The sequence below is a fragment of the Pongo pygmaeus genome, chromosome 1 (genome assembly GCF_028885625.2).
Source record: "Pongo pygmaeus isolate AG05252 chromosome 1, NHGRI_mPonPyg2-v2.0_pri, whole genome shotgun sequence".
Classification (NCBI taxonomy): domain Eukaryota; kingdom Metazoa; phylum Chordata; class Mammalia; order Primates; family Hominidae; genus Pongo; species Pongo pygmaeus.
The window spans coordinates 175,269,615-175,293,907 of record NC_072373.2 but is presented as its reverse complement, the minus strand read 5'-3'; the positions used below and the strand labels follow the sequence as shown (position 1 = coordinate 175,293,907).

At 35.8% G+C, this 24,293-nt stretch overlaps 1 protein-coding gene across 6 annotated transcripts in view; it reads right to left on the bottom strand.

Moving 5' to 3' along the window:
• Positions 1-24,293, bottom strand: part of USP24 (ubiquitin specific peptidase 24) — a 147,414-nt gene that overhangs the window by 60,006 nt on the left and 63,115 nt on the right. For all 6 annotated transcript variants that reach the window (XM_063655252.1, XM_054485951.2, XM_063655254.1 and 3 more), the window contains 16 exons: positions 20,969-21,076; positions 20,153-20,302; positions 19,436-19,567; positions 18,505-18,616; positions 16,636-16,712; positions 15,481-15,621; positions 15,244-15,297; positions 14,125-14,240; positions 11,456-11,522; positions 11,120-11,230; positions 10,322-10,420; positions 10,032-10,205; positions 6,849-6,934; positions 6,591-6,684; positions 5,077-5,232; positions 2,007-2,104 (listed from right to left, as the gene is read on the bottom strand). In XM_063655252.1, the coding sequence (XP_063511322.1) occupies positions 2,007-2,104; positions 5,077-5,232; positions 6,591-6,684; positions 6,849-6,934; positions 10,032-10,205; positions 10,322-10,420; positions 11,120-11,230; positions 11,456-11,522; positions 14,125-14,240; positions 15,244-15,297; positions 15,481-15,621; positions 16,636-16,712; positions 18,505-18,616; positions 19,436-19,567; positions 20,153-20,302; positions 20,969-21,076 (1,775 nt within the window). The remainder of the gene's footprint in view (positions 1-2,006; positions 2,105-5,076; positions 5,233-6,590; positions 6,685-6,848; positions 6,935-10,031; positions 10,206-10,321; positions 10,421-11,119; positions 11,231-11,455; positions 11,523-14,124; positions 14,241-15,243; positions 15,298-15,480; positions 15,622-16,635; positions 16,713-18,504; positions 18,617-19,435; positions 19,568-20,152; positions 20,303-20,968; positions 21,077-24,293) is intronic.

Below are 24,293 nucleotides of genomic sequence, written 5' to 3'. Positions count from 1 at the left end.
TGTGCCAGACCTTCTACAGTACTAGGGAATCCTTTTTGCCATCATTTCCCTGTTTCCCATCCCCTTGACCTCCTCAAGGTCCCTACCCAGCTTCTCTGTGCCAGACCTCCCCTCAGGAATTCCTTCAACCATCCTCTGCTCATGTTTTGAGCTGGTGTCCATGCCTTCCTCACCCAGAGGAAATGGTATGCCTACTTCTTTCTAGAGAAAAGCTGCTTCCAACTGCAGTACAAGTTGGCCCCATCATTTACCCCTTTTTCTTTTATCTTTATTCTTTTCTCCTTCATTGGTCCCTTTTAGTTAACCTATGAAGAGTCTTCCACAAGCTAAAATCAAAACAGAAAAACCAACTTTCCCCTCAGTTATTTTTGTCTTCAATTTACTGTCACCCTTTTTTTCTTACTCATCTGAAAGGAGAGATCTCTATGCCCTGATGCTATCTTCCTGCCTTACACTTGCCACTCAGCTCTGACAGCTGGATTATGCCCTCATGGTTTTACTCACACGCTCCCAAATCTCTCATACCATTCTCCACTTTTCTAACAAGCACCCTATCCAATCCAAACCATCTACTTCACATGACTCAGAAGGACCTTGTATACAATCAAACTTATTTCTCTTGCTTTCCTTTGTTCCTTCCATCTCTCTCTGTGTTTATTTCTCATACTGACTAATGACTCACCATTTCCCCACTCTACCAAGCTAGAAACCACAGGGCCATTTTATAAATGTCCCCACCCTCTACCTAGTCATAAATGTCATTCTGTCACTGCCCTTTATCTCCTCTCTGGATACTGTCAGCTCTCAGTCTACCCTTCCTCCAGTCTCTCTCACTTCCCTTCGTCCTCTTCACTGCTGCCAGAGTAATTGTTCCAGGTAATTCTCGGCTTAGAAACTGCCTGTTATTTCATGGACTACAAGACAACACTCATATTCCCCAATGAGACCCTTCTTGACATGTTTCTCTCCTTCATCCTTTGCTTGAACACCAGGCAACTGAGGTTCCCAAGACAGGCGATGCGTCTTCATGCTCTCACTCACCCTTCCTTCCATTCCAGCTTGTAGTGCCCTTTCCCTCCTTATTTACCTAGAGGATTTCTAGGTAAATAATTTCCCAATTCCTAGCTCAATGGTCATTTTCTGTGAATCATTTCCTAACCTTATGACCCTAAGCAAATTCAACCAATTTAACCACTACTTTCTCACCCCTCCTCCTCACAAGTACTTTTTATATATGCCTCTGTTTTAACACCTTTTTTTTTTTGAGATAGGATCTTGTTCTGTTGCCAGGGTGGAGTGCACTGGTGCAATTACTGCTCACTGCAACCTACACCTCCTGGGCTCAAGTGATCCTCCCACCTCAGTGTCCCAAGTAGTTGGGACCACAGGTGCATGTCATCACACTCAGCTATTTTTTTATTTTTATTTTTAGTAGACATGAGGTCTCACTATGTTGCCCCGGATGATCTCAAACTCTTGGGCTCAAGCAATCCTCCTGCCTCAGCCCCTGAAAGTGTTGGGATTACAGGCATGAACCACCATGCCTGGCCTGTTTTAATACTTACAGTATAGTTACCTAGCTGTTTGTTATTCTTTGCTAAACCATCAGCTGCCTCTCAAAGGCAGAGATAATATCTAATTTATCTTTGCATCCCCAGCACTAATACCTTGCACAATATGGATTTACAGCGATCAAATTCACCTTATTTCAAACTGACATGAGACACAAAAGAAAAAGATACAGCCTCCTTGCTTCTACTCTTCTTGAAAACTTCCTCCACTACCAGAGGGGAAAGAGACATGCTTCCATACATTTTTCAAATAATCAGAAGTTATAAAATGATTTAAAATATTTTAAAGGACTGAAACATCATTCCTTCTTATAATAACTCTCACAATGAGTCATATGATACCTTGTAGGAATAAGCAAGACTTTGCAGGGCAAATTAACTAAAATAACTAATTCATTTTCGGCAACTCATGTAACATTACATTGAAACTCTAACCTCAAACCGCCAGCTTTGAGGAAGTTTTCACAGAAGGATTTGGCACAGCTTCTGGCCATGTCATCATCAGCTGTTGGCATGAGTTTGGAGCTTAGGACCTAGGAAACAGATAAGCACAATTATTCATCTACACATTTTCAGCAGAAATTACTCCTTTACTAAATAAAACATTCAGACAACTTGAGTTAGAATCTCTTTAAATGTTGCACACTGTTTTTCCCCCAGAAATATGTAGAAGCTGATGTTTCACGATAAAATAATCACATTTTCCCTATTCTATTTACTTTGGAAGAAAAATCCTTCCATTCTAGAGAAAGCTGGTGTGTTCTTTTCATGAAACTGGCAAACATGAAAGTCTCAGACCCTCAGGCTTAGATAAGAACAGATAATTTCATGTAATATGCTAGATATATTCTTTAGAAAGATATACACCAAAGTTTTATAAAACAGCCCATATATTAAAAATGCAAGATGAGTTCCCCAATAATAACTCTAACTCCTATTTATTGAACATCTACAATGTATCAGGCATATGTGTTTTACTTTATAGGTGAGAGAACTGAGACCTGAAAGGTTAAGTAGATTAAGTGACTGCTCACCTGAGGTCACATGGTTAGAATTCAAATCCAGATGTGTCTCATTCTAACACTCATGCCCTTCTATGACGCCGCAATGTCTACACCTAAAGTGGAGTTCAACTGAATACTTTGGTTGGGCAGAATTTCACATAAATAACCATGCTATAGCCAAGACTACAAATCTAGTTCACATTCTAGTTTTACCTAGCTGAGAGACCTTAGGCATACAATGCTCCCTTTTGTCCTAGTTTTCTCATCACTAAGTGAGCACAGTAATTGCCTTTACAGGAAGATTGAAGGATTAAATACTACAGCACAAGCTTTAAGGTGCTTAGCATAAGCATCAGCACAAAACAAGTACTCAATACACAACTGCTTATTTAGTTATGATTTAAAAATAAAGACTCACATTGCCTCAGTCTTAAACTAGAGGTAGTTCAAGATCATTTTCTAGTCTTAAAAAATCTGCTTCTATGAACCCATGAGTTTTATGAGTTTAGAACTTAATGTGGGATTTTGTTAAAGATGTCTTCTTCCTAGGTTGCTCTGGAGAAACAGGCCCACCAACCTGGGATAATGAGCATTACACGGGAGAAAAGGAACCTGTGCTCTTCTAAGCCCTTCAAATATATATAGCTCTTCGTCTACATGGACACTCCGACCCCACCTGCCTCATGCTTAATGGACAACAATTTAGTGAACTGACAGGTTTCTTTAAAGACAAGGAAATATTCACTTTGAAGTTTCCTAGCAGGTAAACAAAAGTTAATGAACAAATTGCAAAGAAATTAACCTTTTAGCTGACAGCAAAATAAGAGCTTTTGGGAGTGTTAGGTTTCCAACTATTTTGTGTACCTAAAGCAAAACAAAAAATATCAAAGGAATTCACACTTACTCAGAAGTCTTAAAATGATACCAGAGGTATTTTACCACTGCAGTGCTATGGCTCTAAGATAATGGAATTTAGATAGTTGATGACAAGCTAGACCCATTGTTGGACCATTCTGTTTTTCTATTAAATGTAGGTGTTAAAAATTACATTTGAACTTTTTGGAGATAATCATTCAAAAACAAACGACAGATCTGGCAGGAATCACAAGATGCAAATTCTTTAGGCTTAAATGGGCTAAAAATTCCTAGGCAATTTTCTGTTTTGGAATACTGCATATATTTTATTTTTTTGACATCTGTTTATTAAACAGGGTGAACATTAAGTTAGTATTTTCACTTTGAATAAGCCTCCTCAGTATGCACGAAAATGTAAAATACAATCTAAATAGAAAGCACTTTGGTACTCCATGCTGTTGTTATAACTTACTACTACACTGACTGCTACTACATTTCATAAAGTTAATTCTTAAACACAAGGATGACTCAACCTCGAAAGTGGTTTCCATGCTGAATACTGCATATATTTTTAAATGTCCATACTAAATAAGGACATGCTTAATTTTTAAAATATTTGCTAAATATTTTTTCTTTTTAGACCAACATGTCTTTTCACAAGAATGATTAAGGCAAATATGAAATGTCATCACACCTTGAAGCAATAAGATATTGCTTGTATGAAAAGTTATCACATCATACAAGCAACAAGTGGAGTGGGAAAATGAAGGACTATAATTATATGCTCCCAATTAGATTGTCACATGAAATGAAACTTGGAAAAAATGCAGGTACCCTCTTAAAATTTTTGACTTTTGTGTACTTAAGATACATGATATAATAATTAAGATTACTTAGGCACTGATATGGATTCTATTCTTTAGTGCCTGGATATAACTTCCTAAGACAAAGCAAAATCATTCAGGGCTTTATTTTCTTCAGACCAAGAGTGGTATGAGGGTCTGACCTATCACTCTCCAAGAGCAGAACTGATTCTAGTTGGTCACTTTCCCATAGTGCTTTGTTTACACTCTGCCATCCAGATTCAGCATATCCAGCTTCCATATGTCTTACTCCTAAGATCTTGGAGTGAATATCTTGTTTTTTCAACTCTGTTCCCTTAACTACCACCGTGACTTGTAGACAGTAAACAATTAAATGTATTAAAGCTTCTTTTGGGGAGGCTAATTACAACGAACTGAGTGTTTGTATTCCCCTAAAATTCCTATTTTGGAAGTGAAGTCACAGTGAGATGGTACCATCTATGAACCAGGAGGCCAGCCCACACCAGACACCGTATCTGCCAGTGCCTTGATCTTGGACTCCCTAGCCACTCCAACTATGAGAAATAAATGCTTGCAGTTTAAGCCATCCAGTCTATGGTGATTTGTTATAGCAGCCCAAATGGGCTAAGGTAGTAATAAAAATAATCTTTCGCATATTCAAAGGCAAAAAAGTTTCAATTTATAATCTATTTCTTAAAACTAATTTTCAACCAATCATCACATAATAGAAACCTATTTACTTATTTCTGACATCTGAAAGCATGAATCAATAAATCCAAATAGACCTATCAAAATGAAATGGAAAGAAATTAGGTTTCTTACTTCTAAGTTGTAGAGCACTCTGAAGGTAGACATTCCCGGGGCAAAAGATCGAAACAGACTTTCTAAAATTGAACTGGCACTTGGCTGGTGCTGTTGCTTTGATGACAGGGATGGAGATTTTGAGGACTGAGAACTTGATTCAGACAGCAATGTTTTCTAAGTTTAAGAGAATAAAAAAGACATAAACTACTTAAAAGGACAAATTAAAGAGAAACAGATCTTAGTACACGTCCTAATATTCTTTCCCTCTTTAATATAAGCCACACCAATGCTATTTTCTAAAAATTAACTTCATAAAACCACACCACTCTGTAACTATTAAAACATCAAACTTCATCATACAAATTCTAAATGTTCAATAAGATTCAAATACTACGTGAATGCTTTTGAGCATGTATTCTAAGCAACACCTGAGAAGGTCATTTTAATTGATTTCTGTGTTTAAAATTTGTATCTCTAAATACTGATAATAAAATTATACGACTGCTAAAGTGGTAGGCTTGAAAAATTTGTTAAGCTAATACTAGTGATATATTTTATAATTACATTAGTTTTATCCTTTAATGTATAAGCAATAAGTGACATGACTGAGCTGATCTAAATTTCTACCACTAAATTATAAAATAGAAAATATAGTTCTAACAACTTTTTCTACATGAATTTATTCTGAGAACATAATTAAACAATATTATAGATAAGACACAATTTCAATATATAGATAAATCTCTTAAGGAACAACAATCTAACAATTAACAAAAATGAACTTTAAATATCAACTGTGAAAAAATTAAATGAGAATCCATTTATATAAGCAACTCAGACATACACAACAATCAGATACAAAGAGGCATCATGGCTAATGAAAAACGTCTCAATTGAATCACAACTAGAGTCTGATCTGGGACAAGTAACTTCATCCCTCTGAGCTTCGGTTTCCTAATATATAACATGAGAGGTGGAAAGGTAGATGATATTAAAGGCTCTTCCAGTTCTGAAACCTGATGTCATTATTGACTTTATATAGATACTTTAAAAGTCAACATTAAGTTCTGATTTACATTTATAGCAAAGGTATTTCTCTCTCTCTCTCTTTTTTTTTTGAGACAGGGTCTTGCTTTGTTGCCCAGGCCAGAGTGCAGTGTGTAATCTTGGCTCACTGCAGCCTCAACCTCTTGGGTTCAAGCTATCCTCCTACCTCAGCCTCCTGAGTAGCTGCGTCTACAGGTACGTGCCATCACACCAGCTAATTTTTTTATTTGTAGAGATGGGGTCACCCTACATTGCCCAGGCTGGTCTTGAACTCTGGGGCTCAAGCCATCCTCTCACCTCAGCCTCCCAAAGTGTTGGAATTACAGGCGTGAGCCACTGCACTGGGCTGGCGAAGGTATTTTTCAAAAAAAGAAAAAATATTATAGGAAAGATGGTATCATATGACCTTGATGTGATTTCAGGTTGTATTTTCACTCACTGAATTGTGATATAAAATTGCCATGCTAGTTAAAAAATACTCATACCTTTCTTCCTAAAGAATCAAGTTGATCAAGGGCTTCCTGAATGGCTGGATCAGTGGGTATCAAGAGCAGAAGCTTCCGTACTCGTAGAGTTATCCTAAAGTTTTTCAAATACAAATTTTTTCATATAAGCCATAGTTTAATTCAACAAAGTCCATTAGTATGGAATATAAAGTAAAATGCATTTCAAGTGAAAAGTTACTTGGCTCCCTAATGTTAGTAACTTTCTCTCTGCCAAGTCTCACAAACATTTATATTTACCTTGGCTCTTCCAGATTGGCGAGCTGATAAAGCATGTCAAATACATTACATACGAGAGCCATCACTACACCAGGGAGGGATTTCTCCTGATGGAAAAAAGCAAAATAGAAATTCAAATTTACAAAAGAACGTTCTCCTTTCCTAATCAAACTTACAAACAATCAAAATACTAGTTCTGAAAGGCTGGTCACTGTAAAGCTTGAGGGAAGCACAGTGCTCGTCTGTACTGAAGAACACCACATGGTAACATATTAGATGAGGGATCACTACCTTCTAGCGTGTATTACTTGCTCTCCCTTCTCCTGGCCACCTGCTAGTGAAGGGACTAAGGTGCCAAAAGGCAGGCACAGTAGAAGAGAGGTAAAGCAGAGGGCATGTGTAATTAATATAATGGAGAGTAGGCACCACTGAGCTAATGACTGCTCCCCAGTAGAGAACAGGGGGAGTGTTGTGAAAACAAAAGTAGTGTGTTTATGTATCGACATTCACACACAACAATAAATACATATAATTTAAGTTGAGAAAAAGAAGTTACCATGTTTTTTTCCCAAAGATCAGAAAAGACAAAATGGTTATAACTGCATAAAAGAGATTCAGATATGATTAAAGCACTATTTTCTGGTTATAAGGAATAAGAAATCGGACATCATTACACAATGTATTTACAAGTGGGAAGATTTTTAATAAATTCAGGATAAATGTGAGATAGTTAAAAATTATTAAACTTGAAGATACTATGTACATTGTTTTTGTTACTCAGCTGCTATAATATCATTCTGAGTGGGATTTCTTTTTAAAATTCTTGTTATACATGAAATGTAATTTTTTAAAAAATTGAGATGGGGGTCTCACTATGTTAGCCAGGTTGGTCTTGAACTCCTGGCCTCCAACAATCCTCCTGCCTCAGCCTCCCAAACTACTAGGATTACAGGCATGAGCCACCACACCCAGTCTTCAAATACAGTTAACTCTGACAACCCCACAATACCAACACAGGCTGAGTATCCCTAATTCAAAAATCTGAAATGTGAAATTCTCCAAAATCGGAAACTTTCTGAGTGCCAACATGACACCACAAGTGGAAAATTCCATGCCTGACCTCATGTAACCGATCTCAGTCAAAATCTTGTTTCATGCACAAAATTATTTAAGATGTTGTATAAAATTACCTTCAGGCTGTGTATATAAGGTGTATATGAAACATAAATGAATTTAGTGTTTGGATTTGGGTCCCATCCTCAAGATATCTCATTATGTATATGCAAATATTCTAAAATCCTAAGGACTACTCGACTTGCACTAAACTTGAAGAGTTCTTTGATCTCTCTAATAAGGTTTATGCTCTGTAAATTAAAAAGATGCAGTCACACAAAGTCTTACATTTGGAATTAAAGAAATATATATAATAACCATAGGGGAAAATACATATAATAACCATAGGGGAAAAAAAACCTGTATGTCTTTTAAATACCTTTACTTTACATTAGCTTGCTTTCTAGACTATAAAAGCCTAAATAGCAGAACAGTCTTATGCAGCTTTGGACACCTGGAGTCCTAACACAGAGCAGGTACAAAATAAACTAATTCATGAAGTCATTGAAATATTGATTGAGTACCTATCATGTTCTAGGCACTGTTTTAGGTGTCGAGGATGCAGCAGTGAACAAAACAGAAGAAAATCTGCTCTCATGGAGCTTACATTTTATTGGGAGAGAGAGATAAACAAGATAAATAAAATATATAGTATGCTAAAGAAAAAATACAGTAGGGAAGGGAAATAAAAAGAAATACAGGGGTAGGAAAGAGGCTGAAAATCTAGACAAGACAGTCAGAGAAGGCTCACTGAGAATATGAGTAAAAGCTGAAGAAAGTGAGAGTGAGCCACCTGCGTATCAGGAAAGAACAGTTTAGGCACAGGGAAGAGCAAGTTCACAGACCATGCTATCTGAGGACCAACATGGAGGCCAGTGAGGCTGGAGTGGTGAGAGGAGAAGCTCAGAGGAGACAACCTTGCAGAGGCTCCGGGGGACACATTAGGAAGGCCCTGAAGGTCCCAGTAAAGACTGGCTCTTATTCTGAGTGAGACAGGAGCCACTCGGGCCGAGTGGTACAATCTGACTTATGTTTAGTAAGATCCTGGGCCACTGGGTGCCCTGTAGAGAAGAGACTGAACTGGTGTAAGAGCAGAAACTGTGAGAGCAGTTAGGGCACTACTAAAACATGCCAGGTGAGGCATGGTGATTGCCTAGACTGGTGTGCAAGCTGTGAATGCAGAAAAAAGTAGCTGGATTCTCGATGGATTCTGAAGGTGGAGTCAAGAATTTGCTCATGGACATGGGTGTGAAAGAAAGAACCCAATGATTCTGGCCTGAGCCAACTAGAAGACTGGAGATGCCATCATTTGAGATACAACAAGGCTGTGGGAAGAAGAGATTTAGGGTGGGAGTGAGGTAGTGGGGAAAAGGAGCTCAATTTGGGATAAATTAGGATTGGGGTGCCTAGTAGACACTTAAGAGATGTTAAGTGGATGGATCCATTTATTTCAGGTTAAAACTGGAAATGTAACATGGAAGTTAGCAATGTACATACAATATGCAGAGACTGGAGACTGGGTAAGATTATTAAGGGAATGACTGTAGACAGAGGAGAGGTCCAAAGACTGGGCCAGGGAACTTCTCAGTACAGAGATCAGGGAGATGAAGAGAAATTGGAAAGGAGACCAAAAAACAAAAAACCAACCAAATAAAAAACCAAACAGGCAGAGAGGCAGTGGAAAGTCACACCAAGTCCTGAAAGCCAAGTGAAGAGTGTTCCAAGGGGGAAGCGATCACACGTATCAGCTTCAATGAAATGTCAAGAAGATGAGGACTAAGAGGTGGAGGTGACAGACCAACTTGAAAAGAGGCTAACTCTTATCAACAGAGACCAAGAGAGGATGGCAAAAGAAAAACTGGAAACAAGTTTAGACAACTCTTTCAAGGAGCTTTGCTGTTTCTGGAAGGAAAATGGGGCAGTAACTGAAGGTATAAGTGGGATGAAGAGTTTTCTTAAGATGGAAGAAATAACACAACATGCTTGAACACTAATGAATCCCAGCATTTGTTATACAGTTTGGAAGAGTCAGAACAAAAAGACAGTGACTGTTAAGTTCTTGTTTTTAAATTGAAATTGATCACCCAGTACCTGCTCCATGGCATATGAAGAACTAAAAACCCCACTGCTGCTGCTGCTGGAGCTGGTTGAAGAATCTGCTGAACTCCCAGATGGGGTCCCACTGCCAGAAGTCTTCACTGTAAGGATTTGTTCATCAGAAAAACCCAGTTGGTGGAGTAGCTTTTGATCTTTATTCACTGTCAGCTGCAAAAAGTGGTTTCTTAATTATTGAGAGGAAAAGGAAGAGTAAATTATTCCTATCAGGCTAAATATTTATATTATATCATTTATTATTCATCAAAACTGCTATTTAAACCTACCAGGCTATCATTTGTAAATATCTGTATATTATCCACAGGACAGCACAACTGCTTGGCTATTTTCCACCGGACACTCCCTATGGTTTCATTACTGTGAGCCTGTAAAATAAAATTAAACATGTTGTGAGAGAATTCATTTATTTATTCATTTAAACAACTGTGAGTGAACATCTACTAGGTACTGGGCACTGTTCTAGAAGCTGGGAACACAGCAGAAAACATAAAGACAAGAACCCCCGCCCTCGTGAGGCTTCCCTTCTGCTAGAATTATGTTCCATTCTACACTCCACCTCCTCTCCATCAAGCGTGGAATGAGACCACAAGCCCTTCTTCCACTGCAGCGTTGTCCACTCTTTCCCTTTCTCACTGTGCTCCCCTCACACCACCCACCTTGCTTGCCTTTATACCTGTTCTTCCATTTGCCTGGAATGTTCTCCCAAGCAAATGTCATTTACCCTGTCACTTTACTCAAGTTTGTGCTCAAATGTCACCACCTCAGAGAGATCTTCCCTGTCCACCTTTACCTAAAATATTTTGTGTATTCCTATCTTATCACCCTCCTCATCAATGTATCCTGCTTTATTCTTATTTGTTCTTTACAATACTTACCACTGCCTGACATTATATATTTATTTATATATCTGCTTGTACCCCACAGTTTCATTTCAGGTCTTTATTCTACATTTGTTTACCAAACTACCTTTAGAATGATTATTCATGCAGCTAACTCAATCAAGACTGCTTTATGAAAATAATAAGACAACATGAAAATGGCTATAGTTCTTAATGTAAACCTACCTCGACAGTGAAGTTATCTTTGGTAGACTCATAGGTAACATTAAGAGTTAAAAGATGTCCATGAAATGAGGCACCATGAGGTAGAATAGTTCGTGGAACAGAGTAAAAATCCTTAAAAAACGAGTAAGTCAAGTCAGATGGACAGCACCACTGATAAACACATCAAAAATACATACCTATGTATATATGATGAATGAAGATGCTTTTTTAAGAAAAGAAAGGCTAACTGGGTGTGGTGGTGTGTGCTAAACTCCCAGCTACTAGAAAGGCTGAGGTGGGAAGATCGCTTGAGTCCAGCCTAAGCAACATACATCTTAAAAAAAGGAAGTGTCTTACCTCTATAGTGATCACATAGCGCTCTGCCAGAAGCAGCAATCTCTCAATTATTACAAGTTTAGTGGATCTACAGATTAAAAAAAAAAAAGTATTAAAATGTATGTGAAGTGAGTTACTGATCTGAGCTCAATTCTAGTCTGTTTCACCAAAACCACAATAACAGTTAGCACTCACTGGCCGAAGACTGAAATTTGCAAAGATTAAATTTCCCTTTTACCCAACGGAGAGGTGGTTCTACAAGCTCACAGCTGTAGCATACAGATGGAATAAGGGAGAAGCCTGTACCTCCCCATGTTTCCTTTCCTTTTCTTTCTTCTTTTCATTTCTTTAAACAGTTATTCCATAAATGGAGGACCTGGGTTTCTAGGCCTATCTGTCCATTAATTTATCAAGAATGAAATCAGTGAGTCTGACTTTCATTAATCTTATAACTAAAATATGACATACAATTCTGTGAACACATGAAATCTGACAAAGTTCTGAACTGTCTGAGAATTAGAAGACAAATGCAAATCAGTAAGTATGACACAAACAAAAGTTGCTATCTGAAAATGAGATGTGAGGTCTCTTTTGGTTGAAGACTTATGGAATCTTACTTATCATGTGAAATAATCAGACTGCAATATTCATCAGCTTATATAGTCATAGCCCCATACTTTATTAAAGAGAACATTACATGTATTAACATTAAGAAATGAAAATCCAAGTCCCCTTAATTTAAACATTTTCTATTCCAGAGAGTCTAGATATTTCAAAGAGGTATATTTCTAAAACTGAAAAGAGGTACTACCATTTTCTAACAATTGGTCTGGTATGCTGATTAGCAGTACCAAAAATTTCACTCTAAAAACAGCTGGTTAAACACATTTTAGCAGTTCTGTTAAATATACTTAACAGAGTTCTAAATTATTCCAGTCTATGGGCAAGAACTAGAACTTGAAATTCAGATGAAAAATTTTTGGAAAATATCTAAGTCCATAATAAGTGAGTGAACTATTTTTTAATTATGCCTCAATAATGAATTAAATCACAGACAGTATTATGAAATACTGTACAGATGACAGAAACCCCCCCACCCCAAGTTGGAACAATTATGGATACTGAAAAGTTCTTTCCAAACTAGTCAAATGAGATAAACTACAATGTTCTGGTTCCAATTACACTTTGAAACTACATATTCTTATTAACCCTATTTAGAGTTTATAATATTTTAAAATTATTATGTGGTTTTTCTCTGTAGTCCACCAAATATGAAATGATTCCAAATAAAAAGCACTTAGTAAAGAGAAAAAAACAAAAAGCATACTCATTTAAAGAAGTAGGAGTTTGGACATCCTAACCCAATAGCACATAAATATACTTACATTCTAATTTATCAGATAAATGAACCATTAAGGAACTGAGTCATAGAGATGGGCTACATCTTACAAACACATAATTGGGAATTCTTAATACACATTTTAAATGAAAGTCTATTTGAGAAATACTTCCAAGAATGTGGGAATGTGAAAGTCATGTTAGTGTTCTTATCATGAGTTGAATCTATCATTACTTCTGCCATTTAAAAAAGAAGTCTGAGAAAGCTGAGTTTATTGGCTTCCTTCATATTAACAAAGTATAGTGACACAGTACTCAACTCATTTTAAAAAAGAAGAATGGAGGAAAGGACTCATTGCCTTGATTCCCCTTTTCAAAGGAAGGCTTTAACAAGCAAAGGAATATCCCGTTGTGAATAAGAATAGTCATTCTAGAGTAGAGAAAGACTCTATGAGTACCCATCACTAGAGGGCAGCAGCAGAGTGAGGTAGGGAGAGCAAGCCCTTCTCAGAGCACTCGCCAGTTTTCTGGGAAACAATGATGTGGTGTTGCTTACCAGTAGAGGCTCATAAAAAACCCACAAAAGTATTTTAGTTACTTCCATCTAATGTTCCAAATTATGCATGGTTTCTCCTATATCTCCTATTCATGAAATCTGAGTTTAGTGTCTGCTGTAGTTCTCTGATATCAGAGAACTACAGCAGACACTAAACTCAAGATTTCATCAATATCTGAAAACTCAAAAAACAGCAATGTGATTAAGAGACAATGTCAGTTTAAAGTTTTAAACATTTGGGGATAAAGTTCTCACTAAAAATTATTTTGAAAAATACTTTTATTATTTGAATAATATTTTAGTGACTAAGATTATATTATAATGCATACTTTTAATTAATCATCTTCCACTTCATTCTGCTTACCCTATTAATGCCCTGAGTTTGACTATTCAAGGAGAAAAGCTATATCTAAGTAAATATTTTTAACTTGAAAAAAAGTAGTCTTCATACAACGTATGTGTATTCCATTCTAAACAGTAAGTTATTCATACTACATAGAATAAAAGTAAAATGAATCAAATAAAAACTAAAACAAGAAGACCTGTCCACCAGGTAGAAGGATAGGGACAGGGCAGTACTCGGGTGGTGCTGGTGATGACCTACACACAGAACTTCCAAAGAGACACTGATTCAGGGATGTATGATGGGGAACATGTAATTCTCAGGATTATGACAGCTTGCAAAAATTATGATATAAAATGAGGAAATCAATAATTGAGAAACCTACATAAAAAATACCAATCATTTTAAAAAACTGACACGTGTGTTGTGTATTTTTCACTTCTGATCACTTACCTATAAGGAGACTGAACTGAGGTTGCTACAGTTGGCATGGCAGTTGCTGTAAGCATTTTTGTTGCTCTGGTCACAGCATGTGTTAGAGTGGGGCCACCAAGTGCTGAACTGGCTGCCTAAAAAATACCAAACAGTCATTCTCTATCAGGGTTTCTCAACCTGGACTCTAGTGACATTCTGGACAGGATAATTTGCTGTTGCAGAGGGCTGCCTGGGCATCCACTGTAGGATGTTTAACAGGATCCCTGGCCTCTACCTACTTAGGGACCAGTAGGATGCTTCTGGTTGGACAACCAAAAATGTCTCCAGATATTACCAAACGACCCCCAGAGGCAAAATAAGCCCCAGCTGAGAACTAGTGCCCTACATATGTTAACACTTACATGGGACCTCATAAGGGGTATTCGAATACTTGAATATTTTTTTATAATGACATATTTGGATAAAAGTCACAATTAGGGAAATACTGTACATATTCTAGCACATACTTATCACCAGAAAGCTTAACTTACTGGAATTGGGAGGCAGTAGCATTTTATGCTTTTGGAACATTTTTGATTAGACGTAAAACTTAAGCATATCAACTGAATATGAATGTTTAAGGCTTTAACCGTCATGGTGGAAATAAAAGAGATAGATACATGTGAGATACCATTACACAGCAGGCTTCTAATGGACAAAGACAACCAACACCACCTACTACTAATTGTCTTGCTGTGGCCTTTAATAACATTTATGGTATAACTAGGTGAAACGCATGAAGAAAAACAAGAAAAGAAGCAGTGCTCGTATAAAATACGTGAAGAGAAAAAGAATAAAAAGATTCTATTACAAATATGGAATGCCTATTTTCTGAAGATAGTTCCTATACGCCAAGAGGGGAGGAAGGTGGATGGAGTGGGGAAGACAGGTGATGAGAAGGAGAAAAGATTTCCTATAGAGTACACTTGTATACTGGGCAAACATCTGTTCCCTATGCCACAATATGGTACTGTTGATAAATTCTTCAATAGGATCTAGCCACAAACATCAACATTATAAATTATCTAAAAATATAAAATTATAAAAGGAAAAAAAGCATTTACCTCAAAGAGATGTTAAATAAAATTTGCTACTCACTTCTAATCTTGTGTAGCAATCAGCAATGAATTTCTTATGTAAAGATACTGAATCCTGAAAGAGTATATGGAAATTACAATGAGTCCTTGACATTTAGTTGTAATAATTATTCAGGACAAAATATCAAAATAAAGAAGCCAATTTTTGGTCATGCCAAGGATCACAGCTTATCACTAAAATATACATATAATTTTCTGCTTTTTTGTATATGGATAACTTCTTTCCTTAGATACCTACCTTCTTTAATCTAGGATTCAGATTAATGTAACTATAGTTTATGATTAGCTGAATAGCTTCATTAGCAATCTCTTCATCAGGTGATTCCATGGCTATTTTCCAAATGAAATCCATTCCTATCAATTCCAGCTTTTCTACATACTGTTCAAAAGAAAAAAAATTAAATTATAAAGCATATCAAGATCACAAAGTTACAAAACCACAGATAATTATTTTGTTACATCATGAGTCCACACCTCTTCAGTTCAATATGAATTAAGGCTGCAAAACCTCAGCTATATGAAAATAATATTATACTGATATGAAACTTTAAAAAGCAACCAACCACAGAAGCACTGGGCAAATTCCACGGGAACCAGGATAGGTATAGAGATATCTCTTCAGACATCCCTAGACCCAAACTGGACACACAGCCCGACAGGCTACTGAAGCAGAAATAGAGCAGGAGTGAGATGGACACCATCTTCAGAAGCTTTTCTTCAAAAGGAAACAGTCAAGCCAGAAGTGGTCACTAATTCTTGGGGCTCGATCTGGTCTTTCTAAAGCTCAGTAGGAAACAGCAGGACCCAGGGCTTGTAAGATCTTGTAAAAATTCTTACCACCCAGGAAGCCATGTCCTGAATAAAAAGGACTTGGAAAAAGAGTTAATAAGCCTTTTTTTTTTTAAAGGAGCATGTGTAAATATAAACATAAGCTGTACATCCTCGTTTTCCTGCCTCACTGTCTATTCCTCAATTTTTCTCCCCAAATCCCTGCCATTGTGATCCCAGGACGAAGACTGTGCTTGCTTTTTTAGGTACATGTGAATTGCTGGATCTGAGGAGTTCGAAGCTTAGGTGAACTATCCCTGCTCTGCATTCATGTGGCCACAGGAGGCCACTGGCTGTCCCTAAATCAGCCAGAAACAGAGAGATGTGAGGAGAGAGTAGTGTCCTCCCAGGTAGCTGGTGAGGCATGGTAGTGCAGGTAGGAGCCTCCCTTACACTAGGAGAAGCTCTGTCATCAACATAGAAGCTGGCAGTCAAGGAGATGCTATTCTTTACCAAAAAAAATCCACGTTCTCTCTCAATTATAACACTTTTTTTTTTTTTTTTGCTGAATATCAAGTTATACTAGATTATCCAAACTATCTAGATTTGAGAATAACGTACTTACCAACTGAGCTCCTTGTCTTTTCAATCGATGATCACAAAGATTCACATTTTCAAAAAAAGTTTTAAATAAGTTAAAACCTGTAATTATAGAATGCCAAATAAATTCATGTACTCTACGTAACACAGATAATCAATGAAAAGACTCAAAGTGGATCAAGAACTGAAACCATAAGACTCTTGGCATTGGTTTCTTAGATATGGTACCAAAGCAGAAGCAACAAAAGAAAATATTAGTAAATCGGATATAATCAAAATTAAGTGCTTCACATGACACTAACAAGAAAGTGAAAAGACAACTCACATAATGGAAGAAAATACTTGCAAATAAACTATCTGATAAGGAGCTAGTATCCAGAATATATAAAGAACTCTTACAACTCAACAATTAAAAGACAAACCAATTTTAAAATGGGCAAAATATTTTAAGATTTCTCTAAAGAATATAAACAAATGGCCAATAAGCACATATAAATAGACGCTTAATATAATTAGTCACCAGAGAAGTGCACATCAAAACCATTAGATTTGGCCGGGCGTGGTGGCTCAAGCCTGTAATCTCAGCACTTTGGGAGGCTGAGGCAGGCGGATCACCTGAGGTCAGGAGTTTGAGACCAGCCTGGCCAACATGGTGAAACCCTGTCTCTACTAAAAATAAAAAATTAGCCAGGCATGGTGGCATGTGCCTATAATCCCAGCTACTCGGGAAGCTGAGGCAGGAGAACCACATGAACCTGGGAGGTGAAGGTTGCAGTGAGCCAAGATAGTGCCACTGCACTCCAGCCTGGGCAACAGAGTAAGACTCCATCTCAAACAAACAAACCAAAAAAACACCCATTAAATTTTGATACCACTTTATACCCATTACGACGTCTAAAATTTAAAAAGGCAGACAATAACAAGTATTGGTGAGGATGTGAAGAAATTGGAACCCTCATATATTGCTGGTGGGATTACAAAATAGCGTGGCACTTTGCAAAACAGACAGTTCCTGAAAGGTTAATTATATGTCACAACAATCTGACTTCTAGATATACATCCAAGAGAAATGCAAACTCGTACCCACTGAAAAACTTGTACATGAATGTTTACAGCAGTATTAACTGTAACACCCAAAAAGTGGCAACAATCAAAATGTCCATTAGTTCAAGAATGGATAAATAAAATATGGTATGCCCACACAGTGGAATATTATAAAGCCATAAAAAGGAACAAGTACTGATACATGCTATAACCTGGGTGAACCCTGAAAACATTATGCCTTAGTACAATGAAAGAAGCCAGAGACGACAGATCACAGTGTATGATTCCATTCATATCAAATGTCCAGATTAGGCTAATCCATAAAGACAGAAAATAGATTAGAGGCTGGATAAAATGAATGGAAAGTGACTGTTAATGGGTATAGGTTTATTTTTGGGGTGATGAAAATGTTCTGGGATTGGAACAGAGTGAAGGTCACATAATTTTGTGAATATACTAAAAGCCACCATTTGTACACTTTAAAAAGTGAGTTTTATGGTATGTAAATTATATCTCAATTTAAAAATTCAATGAAAAGAAACATCTGAAAGGAGGATTTCTGTACTTTGATACATTTTTACCTTAATGAATCCTTTTGTACTAAGAAATTTTAAAAAGACAATTTGGCAATTTGATCTAGTAGGCCATATGATTTAAAAACTAATTATAAGATACCATTGATGTAAAAAGGAATCTGAGTACTAAATATGTCTTTATATGCACAAGAAAAATTCTAGAAGGATATTCCTAACTGTTCAGTTGCTTCTGAGAAGGAAGATTAAAAGTAAAGGAAAGAATAACACATCTTACTTAAAAGTACTGAAAAAAATGATTTTAAGTTTTTTCCTACCATTCATAGTGATTTCATATGACTCCAATTTAAGAATTTTCTCCTTGAAGAGCTGCTGCTGAACATCACTCTCAAGATCATGCTGTCCTTTTGTAAACCATTCAAAACACATCTGTGGAATAAGACGAATATTACTCTATAACTAAGATCCATTTCAGGCACATACATATTCCAAACTGGAAAAGTAAAGATAAATTTTAATACTTCAAATGTTTATACTGTCAAAATACCACTCAAAGCTAAAATGCTTGGAATTCTGAAATTAAATGAAGCAGTTACTAGCAATCTTTCTTCTAGATAATAAAAATATCTACTCATACTTTTCACTGGATTTTATACTTGGGTTTTTCCATCAACATTTATTGCCTGCTTACACCAGGCACTACGCTGGGCACTATCACAATAGTGAAGCCTTTCGACAAGTCTAGGAAGTAGTTAATATTATTCTGTCAAATAAGATGACGAAAATGAAATTTACTCTTAGAAAACGTCAAGGCAGGTGTTCTGTTCCTGATTTAATCTATCTTTGGCTGTTTAATTATAGTTTACAAAAAAATGTGGCCAGGTACTAATTCTTCTTTACTGTTTTTGGGGTGCAACATCATTATAGGAACTCAAAGTTTTCTTTTGGCAACGTAAAATTAGTTTCATATGGAGGGGAAAAAACTTAAATATATCTAGAATTCTTTATACTCATTTGGTTAAATTTGGTATTTTATCCAGAATGGTATCAAAATTACCAAAGAACTCATACATTTATTTTTATCATGAATATATGTTATATAAAACATTTTTTCAGCACTTACAGTTCTTGGCCCATACAATTTATGCTTATATAAACTGAAAAGTGTTTAGAAGATGTGAGACACACAGAAAAAGTGAAATATTTAAATATTTCTGCCTTACTTTATCCATAATACCATCTTCTTACCTCTCTATCTAATTCACAAACATCCTGGCCAGTTACAAGACACTCCCAGATCTCCTTGGCACGATTCCAGCCCAGATACAGAGTAGCTTCTTGCAAGAAAAATGCCAGAAATTTTAGATGTGCCTCTAAATACTGCAAAAAGAAATAATGCTAATTAGTTAACTCCAGGCATTCATTCCCAAAAGCAACATTAAAACAAAACAAAACTAAGTTTTAACAACAGTTTTACTTAATCCTTTTTCATATAATTTAGGGTAAAGTAATATTAGAATTCTGTTTACAAATTGATAGTACAATGTAACAGAAGCTATCTATCTCAAGTCTATTAGAAATTCGGTTGATTTGGGATGTCAATAAAATGTAATTTCAGCAATCTCAAAGTAAAACACTACAAACTCACAACTGGTGAGTTAAGATTTTTTTTCCTAATTTTTTAAAAAACAGTAATATTACTAATCAATTCATTTGAAAAACAAAACCCATTATCCACTGAATTAGCAATTATTATTTCAGATCAAAGACAAAAAAAGATGTTTATTCCTTAATCATATGAAAGATAACTCACAAACATCAAGATACAAAACTGTTCCATCACTACAAAGATACCTCATACAACCTCTTTATAGTTACAGCTAACAAAAATTATTTTTATAGTATAAGTATAAAAAGGTCAAATGAATGTTGTAAATCATGAAGCAAAAACACAAGGCCTGATACCTCCCGGTAAGTGTACCGGCCATCCACTAGTGTCGAGCCACTTAAGCCTCCAGGCCCGGCCACAGCAGCTGCAAGCCGATGACAAGCAATCAAACTTCCTGTTACCAATTTCACTATTTCAAAATTCTTCTTCAAGTCCTGAATAATGCTCTTGGCGAAAATAACAAAAAGAAAAGTGGTAATGAGAATTTGCAGTTATTTTGCTGGTTTAATACAAGCTGCTATATAAGATGTAGTCCTAGATGAGACAAAGTAAACATAAGAATTTCCTCATTCATATTTCCTACACAAAAGTAAATAAAATCAATCTGGTATGTACATTTACTAGAAAATTAATAAACTACTAATGTTTTCCATCTAAAAATATTCATTTTACTTATTTTTTTTTTAAAAAGCCTATAAAAATAACTATTTCACTTCTGTATACTTTTCTGGATCATCCTTCCCAAGTCTATACATTGAGGAAACTCTAGTACTTTAAGCAAACTAATCTTTTTGTGATACAAAACAAGCAACAAGCTTTTTAATCTTTTCAAACCAATTTTTAAAATGCCATTCTAACTTTAAAAACTGGCTTAACTATTTCAAAATTAAGCAAATAAAAAGAAAATGAGTTAAGGAGATTTAAAAAAAAAAAAAGCTCCGCAGAAATGAAAGCAGAATGATGCTTAAACTCAAGATTATTAAATGATATAAGTGAATTACATCAATAAACATAAAAACAGTGACTATAAACTCAGCAATTTTAGCCATGTTTTGTTATTGTAAAAGTTATGCAAGTAACTGTATAATAATAAAAAATAGCTATACCCTTACCTTGTCTTGCTTTTGGTAGGTTTGTTTTATGAATGAGCGAGTAATTTCATGGAGCTGACGCAAAGCTGGTACCACCCATACAAACTGAGGATTATTAAGCTGAGATGACTAGAGTTAAAAAGAAGTTACATTAATTAAATTTAGAAATAAACAGCAGATTCATTTATTAGCTATAAAAAATTTCCAAGTCAATCAGGTTTATTGTTACACATTTTATTATTTTACTCTTTATATTGACCATTTAGAGCTTATCTCCATGCACTCATAATTCAGTCTTCAACTTCTTATTCTGCATGCAATCTCCTAAAGCCAAGAACTGCAAACAGGAGTGGATGTGAAGTGACAGTAAATGTACAGGGGTACATCAGCAAAAAACAGACAACAAGGAATTAGCAACTTCAGAGGATAGATTAAGTAGCACAGGCTGCTAAGTCATGTTGACACAAAATAAATTGATGGCCAAAGCTTAACTTGGATAATACTGAACTGCATGGTAAGTAAAATGGAGTAAGAATATAGCTTTCTATGATTATATGACTAGGATACCAATGATATGATCAAGACACTGATAGTGGTCTAAATATTAAAGAGAATATTCATAATCTGTATTTCCTAGTTAAAACACTTTCATAAGAGGTAATTCTATTTTTATTAATTATTACAGACATTTTACACTTATACTGTACATTTTTCAAAACACTTTCAAATATATTATTTCTGAAACTGGTATATGACAATCCAGATCGTCATAGTACAGATCTAAAAAGTCTACTGTTTGTGTAATACTCTTTATAAAGAGAACTACTTTTTAATAAATAGCATCTTTCAAACTATGAAGTTTCAAAATTTGGTAAGAATTTCAGTTTAAACATGACTATTAAATCTCTAACCAAAAAGCTGAGTAAAAACTTAAGTCCTCAGCATTCTTCAGAGGCTGAATTTTTTGTTTTAAAGCCTCCTTGTTCTATTGAGCCCTAGTGTAAGATGAAGACCCTTGTGGAGGGGAAATACACTTTTGTTGTCTTTGTAGAGAAACATCTCACTATTGAATATGTAAATGTGAGCAAGTTATTGTCACACAATACTTTTTTCTTTGCCTCATAGAGATCAGCCAATCCTCAATCAGCAAATACTGTATTTCCTAGATTCTAAGACAAAGATTTCATATATTTTAACATTTCTGAAATTGACACTTTAGAAAATTATGTCAAAAGAAACGCACTAGCCACTAGGCACAGGAGTAAGTTTTTATATAGCTGTGCTTACCTGAGTATGTGCAAACTTAGCTGTACACAAAAGGTATTTGTTCATCTACCTGTCATTTTAGTTGTTACCTGGTATAGGTAGTACCAAACAAGAATGGCTTTCTCACTTAAATTTGGATCACTAATTTGTTACTTAAATGTTATCAAAAAGATTACACTATAATGCAGCACTAACTAACCAGTTGTGTCCATCAACACAATTAAAATAAAAGAAAACAGTCAGTGGTCTCACACTAAAGCATTTTCCAAAGCCAGAAGTTGGCATGACAGACTCATACCCTGTGAAGGGCTGTACCACTCAGCACTAAATGTCTCTCTGTCTGTCCTAAGCTGCACCTTATTTCAAGAGAAGGTGTTTAACTTGTAGTGTACATAACTCAATCACGAAAAAAAGCAGCTTGAGTTTTACAAAAGAGAACAAGCACACAAAACTCCATATTCATCAACACGCCTCAAAATTATACAGCCAATCTTAAAGATTTCAGAGAGGTCCAAAGCATTACTATATACAATGCAAAGCAGTGTGCTCCCATGAAGTTGTTCATAATTGTTCAAAAAAAGGCTTAGGCTCAACCTCTCATTAAGAATCTAAACCAATGTTCCATAACTGCAAAACGGACAGTTTCTTTTTCTCTTCTTTTCAAGTTTATTAAATCTGAGATGCAGGCTGCAATCACTGGCATCTTAGAATCACAGAAATAAGGTATATATTAAAGGTCAACTACTTGTGAGACTAGCTAGACTATTTCTGGCTACACTATAAAAGTTGCAAAATGACAGTAATAAAAACTGTTAAGGTTTATATCCAAACAGATACCTTCCCAAAAGGATTACAAAATTGGGACATAAATATGAACTCTTCAGCAATAAGCAAATATATTAAAAAGTATCATGATGGCCAATTAAGTCAATTATGGTAACAATATTTTTATTTAATATTGAAAATTATCATTTGAAGGTAACTTGTTACACAATAAAATTCAAAGAAAAAGTCTATAAAACTAAAATTTAAGAATTATTTCTGATATAGCCTTCTTAAAGTTTAGCAAACAGGAAAGATGTTATTTATTTCATCTTATCTATGACATGGTGACAAGTTATAAGAAAAATTTAAATTACTCTTCTCCAATTACAATGACGATATCTGATAATGTCACGGAGTGGAGATTTCCTAAGTAGGAGCTGATGGGATGTCTAAATTGGACTCAACATTAGATGAAGCCTTAGAGGTCAGTTGGTTTAGCCTGCAAACCTATGCCTAAATTCTCTTTATTCATTTTTTATACAATGACTGACTTAGTATTTCCATTGATGAGGAACTCACTACCTCAGAAGGGACTGAATTCTGTTTTCAGACTGTTCTCACATAAAAGTTCATTGATACAGAAACATGCTTCTGCATAACTTCTCAGGAGACATAAAAAGTAAGTTGAATGAAACTTCTCTATAACAATGCTCTAAGTATTTAAAGAAAACTTTCACATTTTCTTGAGTTCTCTCTTCTCAAAGTTGAACATCCCTACTTCCTCATCTGTCTTGTTTTTCCAGACCTATCCTTTTATCTAGGACCACAGCAAAAATTTTTGTTTGGGAGGACAATTTCTAAAAGTTATTTCCTCCTGTACTAACCACATCATGTGAAAGTATCTGTACTGAGGACATCTTGCTACTTTTATTTTCTGTTATGTGTTTTGGTAAGTAGAGGCGACTCAGCTATGTCTACGTAAGGCTTTTGGTGTCCTCATAGGGTGAAGGGGAGGAAGTAAGAGGAAGGAAACCAACATTTGCTAAAAGCCTGTCAGGCGCTATGGTAGGTGGCCTGAAGATAAACAACTTAAGGAATATGCAGATACAACTAACTGAGGAAAAATGAGGTTTTTTTTTGGTTTAGTAATTTTTTTTTGGATGAGTACATTTAAACTTTTTAATTGAAGAAAAAAAGAAGTGAAATAAGAGGGAAGGATTGGGGTAGACAGTGGAAGGTATAGAAGCAGCAAAGGAAAGAGGACCAAGGGAGCCGAGGGTACCCTGCAGAATCTACAGAAATCAAGTTAGGAAAT